This window comes from Dreissena polymorpha, chromosome 14 (assembly GCF_020536995.1).
Source record: "Dreissena polymorpha isolate Duluth1 chromosome 14, UMN_Dpol_1.0, whole genome shotgun sequence".
Lineage (NCBI taxonomy): Eukaryota > Metazoa > Mollusca > Bivalvia > Myida > Dreissenidae > Dreissena > Dreissena polymorpha.
Genome location: NC_068368.1, coordinates 27,466,208 through 27,484,283, shown reverse-complemented (window position 1 = coordinate 27,484,283; position 18,076 = coordinate 27,466,208). Strand labels below are relative to the sequence as shown.

At 35.2% G+C, this 18,076-nt stretch overlaps 1 protein-coding gene across 1 annotated transcript in view; it reads left to right on the top strand.

The window, feature by feature from the left end:
* The window catches only part of LOC127857244 (uncharacterized), a 48,660-nt gene that overhangs the window by 12,959 nt on the left and 17,625 nt on the right, over nucleotides 1–18,076 (top strand). The window contains exons 3-7 of the mRNA XM_052393660.1: nucleotides 10,744–10,780; nucleotides 11,820–11,940; nucleotides 12,727–12,778; nucleotides 13,347–13,447; nucleotides 15,203–15,291. Of these exons, the coding sequence (XP_052249620.1) occupies nucleotides 10,744–10,780; nucleotides 11,820–11,940; nucleotides 12,727–12,778; nucleotides 13,347–13,447; nucleotides 15,203–15,291 (400 nt within the window). The remainder of the gene's footprint in view (nucleotides 1–10,743; nucleotides 10,781–11,819; nucleotides 11,941–12,726; nucleotides 12,779–13,346; nucleotides 13,448–15,202; nucleotides 15,292–18,076) is intronic.

Below are 18,076 nucleotides of genomic sequence, written 5' to 3'. Positions count from 1 at the left end.
CTTTCTCAATCTGGATTTTTAGTTTAAGACTATGGACAAAACAATTAAAATTTGGTACTTGTTTTTTGTACTTCATGTTTAAGATAAAATATTTCATCAATATAACCATAAAATTCACAATATTATTACAGTCTATTGATTTCAATGAGTTAATTCCGAAACTTACATTTAAGAAAGATAGTTTAACGTTTAGTTGATGTTGTTCAAGAAAAGATATTAATTGATTCCAAATAGGCTGGATGTGTTTGCACTCCCAGAAAAGATGTTCTATAGTTTCAATATTTTCACTGCAGAAGTCACACAGATTTGAGTTAGATAATTTGCATTTAAAGAGATATTTATTTGTAGCTATAATTCTATGGATGTATTTATATTGAAAATTTCTCAGTGTGCTTTCAATAGTTGCTTTATATGGCATGGTAAATATGTCTTTCCAATTAAGTTCATTTTCTCCAAAAAGGACTTGCCATTTATTTTGGATTTTGGAGTTTTCTGTAGGGTTTTTAATTTGTAGTGAGTAAAATATTTTATTTGTTTTGTTTTTTCTTCCAAGTAAGTTTTCTACAAATGTTGTTTGAGTACATGGTGTATTATTTGTATTGATTTCAGATTTAATATGTATGGGTATGCTTTTGATTAGTGTGTAGTATTTCAGAAAATTATTTGAAGGTATTCCGTATATGTAGCATATATTATCAAAAGAGTAGAAATCCTTAATTCTGTAGTCATATAATTGGTCGACATATTTAATGCTTCGTTCAAACCAATCTTTATACAAAAACGTCTTATTGTTTGAAGTTATGTCTTTATTGTTCCATAAAATAGTTTTACTGCTGTTTTGGGTTTCTAGATTATGAGTGACATCACTCCATGCTGATAGAACATCAGACAGAAATATGTTTTCGTTTGCAATTTCATGTAGGATAGTATTGTTGATGTTACATTCAAAGAGTAAAGAGTCACCATATTTTTTTAGGATTTTCAGGTAGAATAATTTCCATTTACTGGTATTGGTACTATCTAGGTATCTTTTAACCCAGCTGCATTTGATTGCATTCAAGAATGAGTCAATGTTCGTTAATTGGATACCTCCATTTTCTACAGATTGAATTAACTGAGTTCGTTTTATTTTATCAGGCTTACCGTCCCATATGAAATTAAATATTGCTGATTTTATATCGTTAATAACATCATTTGGTGTATTTGGGAGGACTGTTAATACATAAATTAGTTTAGGAAGTGCAAACGTTTTCAATACTGTGTTTTTTCCGATAAGTGTAAGTTTACGGTGATGCCATGATTTTAAGCAGTTTTTAAAATTTTGTAATTTAGGTAGTATGTTTTTAAGAACTGTATCCTTTTCATTATTTGTGAAAGTAATTCCCTACGTTGTGAGTTTATCAGATGTCCAATGAAATTTCATTTCTTTTTTATATTGGACATTACTTTGTTTTAATTTACCTACTCGTAGCACAGTACATTTACTTTTGTTTAGTTTAAGACCCGATGTCATTCCGTACAAGGTTAGCGATTCTATTAGGTTATGGAATGAATCGTAATTGTTGTTTAAAAAATAAGTTGCATCGTCAGCAAATAGGGACTGTTTGATTTCTTCCTCAGGTTCTAGTGATATGCCTTTTATGTGTTTATTTGATTGGATGTGATGTGATAGATACTCGATGCAAATAATAAATAGCGATGATGAGAGTGGACATCCTTGTCGAACCCCTCGTTCGATGTTGAAACTGTTTGAAAAGAAGCCATTGTTAATGATTAAACTGTTAATATCCGTATAGAATAGTTTGATCAATTGAATGAGACTTTCACCAAAGTTCATATTTTCTAAGCAAGAGAACATAAATGAATGATCAAGCGAATCGAATGCCTTTTCGAAGTCTGCAAAGAATATTAGACCAGGATCATTTGAATTGTTGAAATAGTTTATGCATTCTTGGATAAGACGAACGTTTTCACCAATGTAACGTCCTTTTATGAAACCAGATTGAGATTTTGAAATGATTGATGGTAATATTTTTTTTATTCTGTTTGCTATACTTTTAGTTGCAATTTTATAATCATTGTTGAGTAAACTAATTGGGCGCCAGTTCGATAAGGATTCTAAGTTTTTTCCAGGTTTTGGAATGAGTGATATTATACCTTGTTTTTGAAGCGTAGTTAGGGTTTCATTATTATATGAATAGTTTAGTGATTTAATTAAAAGTGTTTTGATATCATTCCAAAATATTTTATAAAACTCAATGGTGATGCCATCAGATCCTGGACTTTTGTTATTTTGCATTTCTTTTAGTGCTAATCCACATTCATATTCATTTAGTAATCCGTCACACAATAGTTTTTCTTCTTGATTTAAAGCGTGATGTGTATTTTTAAAAAGGGTGTTATTTTCAACATTTTTTCGTTTATAGAGGGCTTCGAAAAATAAACGTTGTTCTTCTAGTATTTGAGTTCTGTTTGTTATATCTTTGCCATTGACTACTAATTTGTGTACAGTTTTTTGTTCACTTCTACGTTTTTCAATGTTTGCGAAGTATTTTGTATTTTTTTCATTGTGTTCAACATGCTGTGCACGCGCTCTTAGTATTATTCCATTGAGATGTGTATGATAAATTTCATCTAATATTTGTTTTTTTAACGTTATTTCATTTTCAATGTCGGTGGTATCGTTTGTGTTTGTTTGATGCAATTGTTTTTCAAGGGTTTCAATGGTTTTGATGGTTTCAGTTTCAAGTTTGTGTGTTTCTTTTTGTTTAAATGATGTGTATCTAATTGTTGTGTTACGTATATTTCCTTTAATTACTTCCCATAAGGTATTTGGGTTTGCATCTTTATTATTTTGAACAGTATTTAATATTTCCTGTTTTATTTGTGTTTGATATTGTGTATCTAATAAGATGCTGTTGTTAATTTTAAAGTATCCTGGGCCTCTTTCAGGTTGTATATTGTGCAGTTTAAGTTCAACTAGAGAGTGGTCAGTCATAAATCCTGGTTTTATGTTACATGTGTCAATAATGTTGCAAAGAGACTCAGATATTAAAAAATAGTCTAATCTACAAAATATTGTTGGTTTTGTGTTTGAGTGCCAGGTTCGTTTCGTTTGGATAAATTGTACGCCAGATGTCTATCATATTGTAGTTTTCAATTATGTTATTTAAAATGTTTCTATTTTTAGGATGAGTATAAAGGTTGCCCTTCTTTTTATCTAATAATGGGTTAAGAACAGGATTGAAATCACCGCCGACTATAATGTTTTTATCTTGATTATTGTTTATAAAGGATTGTAATGTTTCGTAAAAAGTGGAATCATCTATGTTAGGGCCGTAAATGTTGATTAATGTTAATTGTGTTTCGTGTATTTTGATATCTATACTCGCTTGTCTGCCAATTATTATTTCGTTAAAATTATCGACTGTGATCCCAATATTATTTTTTATCAGAAAGGCCACGCCTTGTTTATTAGAATGTTGACCACTAAGATAGATGTCTCCGTCCCATTCATCTTTTAAGGTTTGTGTTAAAGTATGTGTCAAGTGACTTTCTTGTAATAGGATTATACTATATTTTTTTTCGTCTAACCATTTGAAGATTGTTATGCGTTTGTCTTTATTATTTAGCCCTTTTACATTTAAAGTACATATCTTAATCATTTAAAGAAGTGGAGGGTGATGTAAATGATAATTTGTGTATGCTTGTCCAGTTGGTCCCTATTTAAAAAAATGCCCAGTTGGTTTCTAGTATAAGACATAAGATATCATTACATACAAACGAAAAAAGAAAACAAAAAATATGGATACAAACAGCTGAATAGTCCATAAAAAAAGAAGAAAACAGAAATAATCACAAAAGTGATAAGAAAACAACAATAAACGATTTGTCTCCAAAAGAGACATACATAAGCGCACTTCCGTACACTGGAAATGCACAAAATAATTGAAATAGTGATCTGAGTATAAAATTATATATATAACATCGTAGATTGTATGGTAACTTATAATAATAATAATATACCAATACAAAAACGACTCAATTGTGTGTGGAGGGTGGTTCGGTGCGTGTGGGTGTGTGTGTGTTTGTGTGTGTGTGCGCGCGTGTGTTATGCGCCTGTGTTGTGCATGCTCGTGGAAAGGAGTGTGCGCGCCGGTTCAGTTTATGTGTGTGAATGCGCGCGTGTGTGTGTGCGCGTGTGTGTGTGTTTGTGTATGGTTTGTGTGTGCGCGGCCGCGTGTGTGTGCGTGCACGTATTCGTGTGTGCGTGCTCGTGTGTGTGTGTGTGTGTGTGTGTGTGTGTGTGTGTGTGTGTGTGTGTGTGTGTGTGTGTGTGTGTGTGTGTGTGTGTGTGTGTGTGTGTGTGTGTGTGTGTGTGTGTGTGTGTGTGTGTGTGTGTGTGTGTGTGTGTGTGTGTGTGTGTGTGTGTGTGTGTGTGTGTGTGTGTGTGTGTGTGTGTGTGTGTGTGTGTGCGTGTGTGTGTGTGTGTGTGTGTGTGTGTGTGTGTGTGTGTGTGTGCGCGCACGAGCGCTCGCGTATGTGTATGTGTGCGTGTGCTGGTTGTGTAAAACGCGTGTGTGCGGGTGCGCGTGTGTATGTGTGTGTTTGTCTGCGGTTGAGTGCGCGCGTATGTTCGTGTGATTGTAAGCGTGTATGTGAGTGTATGTGTGTATACATGCATGTGTTCTGTCTTATTATTTTGCACTGTGTGTACCTGTATCTCGTAAAAAAAACGTTGTAATAATTGATAAGCTTAGGTTACAATAATGACTATAACATGACTATTACAATGACAAAATATGTATTCTTATACAAACATGTTGTGCTATTATTTGTCTAGAGGTTCACGACAGTTAAAAAGAACCTATGCACCTACTGTATTTGAAAATCATCTATTGATTATATATGTATATCTTCATTTATTGTTAAACACAATTAATGCAATCAGTACACGTTTTAATAAACTGTTGTCTGCGAAACGTTTAACAAATATCAACATTACACGATATGTGCTAAGATCAAAGACATATACACGAAAACATTCGTATGTCCGTCGCATTGTCGATCTGAAATATACGATAAACGAAACCTACTTAGATCGACTGACGGACATTCCCACGTTTTTTGTTTGATAAGCAAACGTTTTTTAAGCATTTTGTACCTATAAAATGTAACTCTAGTATTTTCATTTTTACTGTATCTGGTCTGCAGTTAATCTAGTTCCGAAAACAAAATGAACTAGAGATACCACCAGATGTGTTTTTACTCATATAACAAAATTATGAGCGTCTTACTCTCAATAAATATTTTAATTTTTATTAACAAAAATGATTACAAAAATGTGTTGCCCTATTTGGAAAGAATTTAATTGGCAACATAAGTGATGTGGAGTTGTAGAGCAAAAACAATATACTGAAAATTAAACAAATTATATAAAACACATATTTTCTGTATTTTCTATAACACATATATTCTACGCACCGCATGCTATATACATAAATATAGAAGTAGATACATATCCTCCTTTCATAGCTCATGAGCCACATAAAAAAAGCGCACTTCCATACACTGGAAATACACAAAATAAAAAGTTTATATAAAGCTCCGTAGATTGTATGTAACTTATAATAGTAGTAATATAACAGTAAGAACTACAAAATTGTGTGGGGTAGTTCGGCGCGCGTGTGTTTGTGCGTGTGTGTGTGCGCATGTTGCGCGAGTATGTAATGTGCGTGTGTTGTGCATGTACGTGTAAGGGGGTGTGTGCGCGAGTTCGTGCATGTGTGTGTATGCGCGTGTGTGTGAATGTATGTGCGTGTGTGTGCGCGTGTGTGTACGTGTGCGTGTGTACGTGCGTGCGTGTGCGCGAGCGTACATGCGTGTGTGTGCGTGTTCGTATGCGTGTGTGTGCGTGCGCGTGTGTTTGTGTGTCTGTGGTTGAGTGCGATTTTCTATTCTAAGAAACGCTCGCTACATATATAAATATAGATATAGATTAATATTTTTTAAAATGCCACAGTTCATGCAAACAAAAATACAAGTAAACAATGCAGACAATAATTATGTATATGATAAGAATTTATATATTTTTTATAGATATAGATGAATACCATTATATCTTTTCATAACTGAAATTTCATGACTCTCATAATAGGAAAAAGTTATTTTTTTATAGCTATAGATAAATATCCTTAAATCTTTCATAGTTCACGAAAACATAAATACAAGTATAACCGTACATACAATAATTATGTACATAATAAGAAAATGTTACTTTTTAGCACTTTAACAGTAGTGAATGTTCAGTTTCATATTAAATGCTGATTTTTCCGAAAGACTACCAAAAAACATTACACAACGTTTATTCGTAGATTTTGCCTAGGCTTATTCAATCATATAAAAAAAACAAATATTTATAAATCATAATATTTATCTTGAGTCTGTGTATGAATGTGTGTGTGTGTTGCGAATTACATTTAGGTAATAGAAACACAGTTACATGCACATTACATTTAGGTAACAATAGTTACATGCAGTGTGTGTGTGTTGCGAATTACATTTAGATAATAGAAACATAGTTACATGCACATTACATTTAGGTAACAATAACATAGTTACATGCAGTATCCAAAAACATAATTGCGAAGGGGAACTACACGGTGGTATCTTCAAAGGTGATGGTTGCCATTTCCGGGACCAGAGTTTTGTCACTGTTCTATTGTTAATTTATGTTTGACGATTTGAGGCGCTGCCATTTGATACTTTTCGTGCGTACGTTGTTTTGTTTGTTGCGTAGGTTTTGGTTGGCCATGACTTTGCCATCCAGAGTTTGTATTTATCGAATGTCACTTGTTCGTTGCGCTCTTGTCCCCGATAACGAACGAATAGTTTCCCGTCGCGGGACCAGGCCTTCTCTACCAACTCCGGCTCTTTAAGGCGCAATGAAGCAAGAACTTCTGCATTGATTTTAGTCAGGTCTTCATTGATGTAAATGCCAGTACCTTTCAGAAGCTTGGCGCGTTTCATGATTTCAATTTTCGTTTGGCGCCTGACGAATTTAACAATGACTGGCCTGCATTTATGTTGGGCATATTTTCCAAGGCGATGAGCTACGTCGATATCCCTGGTCTCGATATGTGTGCCAAGCTTTTGATTCAACATTAAGACCGTTTCGTCGGCCACGGCCATTGATGCCTGTTGGTCTGTATCGTTGGAGAGGCCTGTGATACGTATGCTATTCCTCCGGTCGTATTGTTCAAGTTCGTTTAGCTCGGATGTGTGGCTGCAATCTCGGTCATATTGCGTTTTTTTCAGGGCATCTATTTCATCCCTTTGTTCCTTAATTGTTGTTTTCAGTGAATCTATTTCGTTTTTATTTTCAAAAAGGCTACCTTCCAATATTTCGAGTTTTTTCAGTATACTTTACTAGAAACTTTTCCTTTATTTCATCGAGAGTATCTTTTATTATTGTTCTAATTAAGGAAGTGTCATTTTTTGTCAGCACGTTTGATAATTTAGAGATAATGTCATCGAGGCGCTTTTCAATTGACGTTTCCGTGTGCTCTTTCACGGATTTAGCCGCACCGCTTTGCACAAAGTCAGTCATGCTTTTTTGGTTTATTTTGTCCTGTTCTGTTTTCGATTTTTTAATGCTCTTTTTGTTCTTCTTGTTTTGTTTATTTGTGATTGGTGTTTCGAAGACTGGTACTTCACATAAACTAGCGTTGCTTTCGCTAGCTGTGGATGAGTGTTGCCTTTTGCTCATTATAATTATAGTTATTAGGCTGCATTAGGATTTCCTCCGAGGACGTATAAGTGGTAAACGGTTTATTTGGCACTATGACACTTCTTTATTCTCAATTAGGCGATACGTCGATTAGGCGATCCGGTCATGCGTGACGAGTTCACCGCACAGATCAGGTAGAAAGCTGACAGGATAGAACTTGTTTATCCGCTTTAGATAAGTTTACGATTGCTGTCTATATGTCTATATAACCTGAATATTATGCTACCCCACCCGCGCGAAAGTTAGGCGGGTGGAAAAGAAAATCAAAAATATCATCTAGAACACTTTTAACAAAAGCTTATTACTTGTCTCTCGTGAACTAGTCCATATTAATATAATCCCTCCATTTTAGACAATCCACATTCACTCAGATCACTCGCGTTTATTTTATTTTATAGATTTCATTTTTGCATACGTGTTTACATTTTAGACCGGAACCGGAAAACAATGATACAAATATTCTATGTCTTCAGAATATCCACAAAACATCTTTTAATCATAAATCATTAGAAAAAAAATATAACGATGCGCACACTATGACAAGTTTTGTCCACCAGTTTATACTTTTAAACATAAAGATTGGCGTTTTTAAACGCACATTCCAATGACATCATACTGTGGATTCACTTATTTTAGGAGGTCTCATTTTCGCTCACCTACCATTTCTCCAATTTATGATCACTGGAATATTTACCAATTAGGTTTTCCGCATTGTTCACGTTAAAAGTGAAACGTCGAATCAGATCAGTCGTAACACCCTATGCCGTTATGTTTGAACATAAGACATTCGTCTGACATTGATATGAACTCTTTGTAAAAATATGAGCACAACTTTGACATGTTAAACGTTTATTTGAAAATAAGTTAATAGATGCACAGCTTTTAACATCATGCTTTTTCAAACTTTCAATGTGTAATGAATTGCTTGAATGCTATAACCATAAAAGTATACATCTGCAATAAAGCCTGTCTATAGTAAACATATCAATTGGCACTGAATTCAGAGAGACATATACCTGTAATAAAAGTATAAAAATTAAGTACTGCAAAATCTAAAAAAGATAAGCATTAATTGCATCCTGCCTTTCAAGTCCAAATGTGAAACATTTCTGTATTTTAATTATAATAGACAGCTTTTTACACACAAATATAATACCTAAATATCTTACCTTTTACTGTAAAAGTAGTTTTCTATAAGAAAGAACTTTCAATGAGAAAGGTGTTGAAACAATTATATTATTTTACCATCTTAGTGGGAGAACAGTGTCTTTTATCAACATAAACGCCGATAAAGTCATATTTCTCCCTTTCTAATTACCCATTAGCACAATAGTTTGTGTTTCCTGTTGATATAAACCAGATACAGTTATTCCTTTACAAGGTAAGGGCTTCATATTTTATTTTTTTACCTTGAATAAGGGGCACAACTGGCTTATGTTAAAATGATTTAAGTGCACTTAAATCCTTTTGGCACATGTATTACCTCTCAATATATATGAAAACATATTGTGCCAAAAAGACTTAAGTGCTATTAAAGCTTTCTTGCAGTCATGAAAAGGATATAAATCATTCTGGCATACAAAGGATTTGTCGATAAGCACTTAGTGCACCTTGGTTCTGTCGGATATACTATGTTGTATACAAGATATGATTCCAGGGAATAGTGCAAATTGAAGAGTATTTGAATAGCTTTCTAAACGTGCAAAAAAGTGATTTTTGATAAAAAGTGCACTTACCACGTTCTGGCTCAAACCCCTCGATATGTCCGTCGTTTTAAATGTGCATGTTCCAGCCATGGATGAAAGTTAGAAAGTTGGTTGTTAAAGCTATTAAACAATGTAAAAAGTTGTCAAGTCTTTTTAATTTAAGTCAAAAGCATGCTATATTTGTTATAAACATACATATGATAAACACTCAACAAAAGTTTAACGATCACTATACTACTCTACACACCTGGGGTGTTTAGTCTCTATTTAAGCAATAAACTAGTATATGCAAAAGGCGCTTTTACCTAGTAATATTATATATTAATATTATAAAAGTATGTTGACTATTATTATAAAGAGCTCCAACAGCAGTGTAATGAGATATATAAAACACCTTAAGGTTAATGCAAGTATACATAAGGTTAAATTGGCTGATATTTTACATTTTGAAAAATAAAATAAAAAATCGGTTTTGTCAGTTTTATTATTATTTTTTTGGTAGACTGCTCGCTTTTCACGCTGTTATATTTATTTTTAATTTATCACCCCCCCCGACTCAATTTTCTTTTTAAATTTCCCGTAAAACAAATAATAAAAAAATGTTGGCCTAAATTATGATTCTTATCACCTGATATAACTTTACTTAGGATTTCCCTTCTTAAAAGAATGTACTCAAGACTTCCTACACTCAATACAACTAACGTTGAGATTTCTTTCGCTTGAATTAACCTGATTTAAAATGACTGAAAAAGTTGCGATTAAAACTCGTTCTTGGATAACGGGGCATAATGCAAAATTAGGTCAAACGTCGTACCTGATTACCCTAATAAGTCTGTTCAGGCTAATCAGGGACGACACTTTCCGCATAAAATGGATTTTCGCCAAGAAGAGACTTCCTTTCAACGAAAAATACAAATAAAGTGAAATGCGATTTCCCTGATTAGCCTGCGCTGACTGCACATGATTTTCTTGGACGACACGTTATGTAAAAGCATTTTGTCCAGTTTTTCCAGGCGAGGCCTAAATTGAGGCCTAGTCCAAATTTAAATAATTGTTTGTTTTTTTTTTGGGGGGGGGGGATTGCATGTGAGTTTATATTTAACAATATTGAAGTATTAAATACTTTAGATTTAGTCAAGAAATGCTTTTTGTTTTGCAACCCACGTTGATATAAGAAAGAAATGTGAAACCATGTTATTTTTACATAGTATCTTAAACGATGAAATTGCTTAATGTTTTGTATTTTAGTGGCAGACAACCCGTTGAAGTGGGATTTAAATAACAGGTAAAGTGACTTCCCTTATTTAGATTTTATTCAAACCTTCTTTTGTTACATATTCCCCATAAAATGATTTTTTTTCTTGAGTTCCACAGGTACTTACACTACGTGTTATATTACACACCGACCCCATCAACAACAAAAATGAATCTTAATACCATTACCCAAAATGCACCAACTGCTGGTTCTTCTACTATGATACTTATGTTTCTACAACTGCTGCCGTAAATGCTGATATCACCACCACGACCACCACCACCACCACCACCGCCGCCGCCACCACCACCACCACTCACCGCCGCCGCCGCCGCCACCACCACCACCCGCCGCCGCCGACGCCACAACCGCCGCCGCCACCACCAGCACCACCACCACCGCCGCCACCACCATCACCACCACCACAACCGCCGCCACGACCACCACCACGACCGCCGCCACCACCACCGCCACCACCACCATCGCCAGCGCCACCACCGCAAAAACCACCACCACCGCAACCACCAACACCACTACCAACACCATCGCCACCGACACCACCGCAACCACCACCGCAAATACCGCAACCAACACCACCAACACCACCACCAACACCACCAACACCAACACCACTACCACCGCCAACACCACCACCACGACCGCCACCATCACCGCCATCATCGCCACCGCTACCACCGCAACCACCACCGCAACCACAACCACCAACACCACTACCACCACCACCACCACAACCACCACCACCACTACCATCACCACCACCGTCACCACCATACCACCACCATCACCACCACCACCACCACCACCTCACCACCAACACCACCAACACAACCAACATTAACAAAACAACATCACCACCACCACCGCCTGCACTTCTACTGCTACCACAACTGCCTCCGCAGCCGCCATCATCACTTCTTCTGCTGCTGCTTATACTAATACCACTGCTGCTGTGGATGATGACGGTGATTGTGAAACAGATTATCATAATAAATTAGGAGATTAATGACGATTATGACGAGGACTATGCTTTTTCATTGTATTGTTGTAGGTTTTACTTCACCATTAGCCCAGAAGGTCTCGTGCACTTCGTGCATTTTCACCCGGAGGAAATCCACGAGCTTATCACGCTGAAAAAAGTATTGGTGTCGACCTTGGCCACTCGGGTGCAGGTCAGTTCGGTAAAAGTTGAGCACTCGAGTGCAGGTCAGTTTGGTATCAGTTGAGCACTCGAGTGCAGGTCAGTTTGGAATTAGTTTACCACTTGAAGTTAACCGCTCGGGTGCAGGTCAGTTTGGTATAAGTTGAGCAGGTAAGTATCCTATCAGTTGACCACTCGAGTGCAGGTTAGTAAGGTATTAGTTGACCTTTCAATTGCATAATTCCTACGTGCATTACAATCAAATGGCCGGTCTAGTTTAGAATCTTACTTCAGTGTCTGACAAAACAAACATTATTTTAGTCGATGTTAGTCGGTCAATAGACAACAATGTTTAATGCTGGCGCGTATACCCTAAATCAAGAGGGTGATTACTCATATCGTTGAGCAGCCATGCATGAAGACTACAAATAAGTGTATATTGGGTGATACACAACGCTTATAACGTATTTGTACTATGATTCGATGATGATCCGTACTGCATTGTGACGGATAGGTGACCAGCAATTACAGATTGTTTATATAATAATAAACGAGCCGCGCTCTGGTTAATCCGTGCTAAATGCACATTCGTTAAGTATCGACTCAGATTGGCCTGTGCAGTCCGTCCACATCAATCTGGGATGACATTTTGCGTTTAGACTGAAGTTTCGTTTAGAAGAGACTTCATTCAAAGGAAAAATTCCATAAAAGCGGAAAGTGTAGTAACTTCTTAGCCTGCGCGAACTGCAAGTCTAGTCTGGGACGACACTTTACGCACGTTTATAAAACCAGCTTTTCAATAGTTTTTTGTTCTTAGATTGAAGACGGCCAAATCTGGATGTACGACTCTATGGAGGAAGACCACACAGGTAAAAATACATCGCGAGAATTTTGTAATTCTGACATGTATTTCAGGGGAAATTTTACGCAAAAATTGTAAGTGAATCTTAAGTTTCTATTCATTTTCCGACGTCAGTACAGTAGTAATAATTTTATCTGCCTCGGGACCAGTGAATTTATTGACGGTTAAGAAAAACTAATGTATGTGGGCTAATTAAAAAGAGATCTTGGAAAGAAAGAAAAAGTATAAAGTAATCTTGATGGCAAATAAGCTTATATTGAAACTAAAAGTCAACTTAAAGGCGTAAATGTTTCGAAGAGTTCGTACGATATAAACCTATTTAACATCCGAATTCGACGCTCTGCCTGAGTACATTAGTTCGCTTATATTCAGGACCGACCTACTTAATGTTACCATGTGACGTCATTATTCGGGACAAACCGTTATCGTAAATGCAAATGAGGCGTAATTTTCACGACCGGTTACGCATATATTTTCTTGTAACAGTAAACTGTTAAAAACTGTTAAACAATCACTCCGTACGCCTATGAAATGCCGAAAAAAACATTGACTTCATCACGTGACTGCTTTCCCAGGTCACTTGGGCCACACATACGAGGCGAGCAGGACGAGTGAAGGGATGAGGTTGTTGAGGTCACACCGTAGTCTGACGGACGTACATAGAATGCACTACAAGGTATGATGTGAATCTTAAGGTTACATTCCAATGTAATATTTTGTGTATCCCTCCGTTGTCTTCTTCCATCGAAAGTAGAGCCTATTTCATATAGAGTCTTTCACTTTCTCGTTTAAACCCATTTAGAAATCCAAACCATGCCGTTTGATGTTATTTTGTATATTCTATGTGTGCATTTTGGTGCATTTCAATGGAAACTACATTGATAGATGAACGTTTGGTTTGCGTTTACTTAAGTAATGTGATTATGACATAAACTCAATTGCTTACAATTTAAAATGTATAATTGTTCTTTATCATCCGAGACAATGAAGGTTCGCATGCCATTATATTATTCTGTTGGACTCCTTTTGAACATGATATCCATAGTAGTACTGAAAGTCTTTTCGTGATTTCGTGTTCAAGTATTGAACAAAAATCAACAGAATTTGAAGGCAAGGCAATCATAAAAGTCGTTTATGTTTTGTTTCTCAGTATAAATCAGTAAATCACCGAAACATACACATTAGTTCATGCATGATAGGTAATCTTGGTATTATTTAATTTTAAGAGTATGTGTAACAATACATTCATGTTACTAAGTGAAATGAGCATTCAGTTAAAGGAAATATTTTAAAAACTCAATAGCATATAAACAAATCACATGTTTGTAAAAGATTTTGCCCAAGTAACCATTTGCAATGTGAAATAGAACACCATAAATTTGATAATAATACTAACAATTTTCTATTTATTATTTCAACAACAAAAGCTTGAGATTCCTCCCGACATGGTGATGCAGAAGATTTATTCTAAGCCTACAGCAATACAAAAAGCTTACTAAAATTAAATACCAAATTATCTTGTTTAAACAAGTTTGAAAATTTTTTATTTATAATGAGTTTTGGGAACACATTTTTGATTAACATGATCACAGATCTAACAGTCACTTTTGAGTTAAGCAGAGATATTCACTGCTGGAATGTGTTCATTTATGAAAAAATGCAACAGTTTAATTTAATCAATTGAATATTTAAAACTAATTCATACTGAATTCTTTTGTCTTCGGCAAGTCTGAAGGTTTGTGAAGTTGGTTGTCGCCACTGCTTTATATAGTAGACATGAATATAGTAACATCATCTAAGTGCTGGGATAGTCAAGGTACGTCTCAGGAAAAGAAAGGAATCTGACTAGATCGCTTTGTCACGGTCTCTCTGTCAAAATGGCGGCTGTGAAAATTTGCATCGTCGCGCGATGTCTCGTTGGGTCGCAAGTCTCGTTTCCGTTTTGCGTAACAACGCGTTTGCTTGTTCTTCGTTTCATTGAGTAGCGAATCCCTTTGTTTGTATAGGTCCATGTAAGAATATATTATATTTGTATGAGTATTTCGATATTTTTGAAAATGACTACGTAGATTTGAACATATAGCAGTTTATGATGTTTTAACCCATTTATACCTAGTGGACTCTCGCATCCTTCTAAAATGGAACAATTTATTTCCAAAATTAGTGATGTCTAGTTTATTTATCTCTTTATCTAGAATGTTTCTTACAGAAATTCCTTTAAGCAAACAGCATCATGCGGCGTCTCATCTGGGTCTACGCTTTTTGCCAAGGCCTTTTTTAGACGCTAATCATAAATGGGTTAAGTACAATTGAAAACCACACATTTATAAACCATTTCTTTTAATTATTTAGATTGTTACTTTTCTTCAAAAACTACCTGTTATTGTTTGCATCAGGGCCCTGTTGAAACAAATGACTCTGTACATTTCAGACGACCCATTTGGACGATCGTCTAACTCCGCAGCTGGTCGAAGCCATCGATAACATCACGCTGCAGCACAGCCCGAACACGATCAACTCGTAAGATCCATCGTGTCATGATAACGTGTCATACCAGCTCTTACCTGAATCCCTGTCGTGTTTTATGTTAGCTCGAAAGTGTTATCGTATCATTAACCCGTGGTGTCAGTTCGTATGATCGTCATTGTCGTGATCGCCATGATCACCTGGTCACGTGATATCGTGTTTCAATGTTTCAATGAGGTGACAATAATTATTTTAGCCATATTCATGTAGTAGTATATTTCAGGCACGCTTAATATGTTTCATTCGTGAACAGTTCTTATACTAGGCTGTTTTATCAACATATCTTATTTTAGCGGATCTTATCGTAAATCCTTCACTTACGATTTCATTTACGATCCGCTAATACCTGTTTTATGAACGCTGTCGTAAGTATCGAGTCGCAGCTAAGATTTTAGCTAAGCGTACGATCTGGAATATCGCGAACCAGTCGAAAAACTTCATCTTATTTCACACGATTTCCCGCGTTTATGTCAAAAAAGCAAGATGGCCGACAAAGCAAACGGAGGCAAGTAGCAAATGATAGTGATGATTTACTTATGATAGTTGTAAATATATGCACTAATGTCTTCAAATATTTTAGCGTTTGTATCTGTCAATTTGTCTCGTATTTGATACTGATTGTTTATTTAAATTCAAAGTGTTAATTTACACCAAAGAATAAAAATGTTTGTATTCATTTATGCATTTATTTTCTTGTTATAATGAAATCATATTTTCGCGCGTATGGCACTGTCAGTGTCAGCCTTTTAATTGACAAATCTTTAGTGTGTGTTGATATCATAATGTTTTATTTTTGTGGTAGAAGAATATTCGAGTACATTCGAATTTTTTAATCAATACATAATGCATATGCCTTAAATTTGAAGAAAAGATATTATTTTTATAATTTAGTGTTTGTTTTTAGAGAGAATTTGTCTCCCTTTTCAAGTTGTATTTTTATCTTATGAATTTCCACTTCTTTCCTTATATATTTATCTATTCTGCAGGGAATAATCTAGAATTTACTATATATGGGTCCCTGAACTCGCAGATTTTAGACCAATAAGTCCCAGGCCAAAATTAATGAGTCCACCTTGAAAAAGAATGGGTCCCAAATTTTGAAAGATACCAAGTAGTGAAGAAAATGAGTCTAAATCACACTAGCTCAAATAATTTATTTTGCAATAAACTTTTAATAATCTCAAAAACATGTTGAAACCAAAAAAGCAAATTCAGGGTCATCACTATCTTGTTTGCCTTCACATAGGCTTTAAAATTATCTGCTACATGAATGTTACCTGTTACAACATTTCAACTCGATTCAAATCGATGATAATAGTATTGTTATCATCCGAATTGCGAGATTGATAATATTATTGTTAACGTCCGAATTGCGAGCCGTTGGCCTACCATTATTAAAGTTTAGAGTTGTTTGTTTTGGATTTAGCTTCAATACCTTATTTCGGAAGCATTTTTTCTGTATTATTTATGACTAAGTTACAAAAAGTTAAAGCAGGTTTTCATCAGGGGACTCTAGAAAATGTCATAACACACTCTATTTAAATGGTCGATTCTAATTGGTTTGTATTATACAGCAACGGCTCGACTAGAGCCAATCAAAAGACTTGTTGCAGTCTTCAAGCCTCATTTGGTTAAACTCAGCGTTCATCGCTACACTTTAGACTCATACCCAAGATGGTTCGTACTTAACGTGATTCGCGTATGTGTTAACAGATTCGTTTCAGCAATGCGTCTGAGTGGACGCACATATTTAAAAACTATGCGTCTATTTCGATATTTGTGCGTCATAGACGCGGGACGCACATGTAGATTATTCCCTGATTCTGAGTCTATAAGGATGAGTACTGTGTATTTATTTTCGGCATAAAATTTACTTTATTACCCAGTGTAAATAGCGTTAGAATAAATGTTCAATTGTTAACATGAATCTGAAAACTATCTCTCAATTTCAGAGTGAACTACTTTGGCTTGTGTAGCCGCAAGATATACAAAGCTATCAAGAAATGGACTGATATTATTCATTAAGGTATATTAACTTATTAAATCTCATGACTCCTACCTTACTCTTTTCAAAATATTATAGAAAATTTCACAATGTCAGTCACATGTAAGATTTAAAAATGAAAGTCAGTCTGGAAACAAAAGGTTAAATTTGTACTTTGAATTATACATTAAAACTTAATGTAATTAAACTATCGAATTTGCACCGAATGATCGTTGTCGTTTATTGCTGGTTTGCTGTTTTCTATTGAAGATAGTAGTCATTCTCCCAGCGGAGGTACTGGTTGGGATAGATGGTGGTTTTGGCACATTACAGTCCAGTTCATGTATGTATGTGTATATATATATATATATATAAATATATATAAATAAATATATATATATATGTAAATATTATTACTTATATTCATGTATTTGGTATCTATTCATCACTTATTTCTTCATCTTTGGAATTGGAATATGAACACAATGTACTTTCTTTTCAGGCGCACAGCAACAAGCATGTGTGAATAATGAAAGCTCATCCATCACATAAGTTGAACATGAATTGGTAAGATAGTTAATCAAGTACACAGTATAAAGTTAGCACATTTATTTTTGTAGGTATGTCAATGTTACAAAAAACATAAAACGATGTGTATCATAATCATACATTAATTATGTGACATAAAGTTCGTTATTTATAAAGTTACTTGGTGACAGATACATTTCACAGTTTTAATAAATGCATTCTATCAAAATGTCTAGTCATTGAAGTAACATGTTTGCATGTTCCACA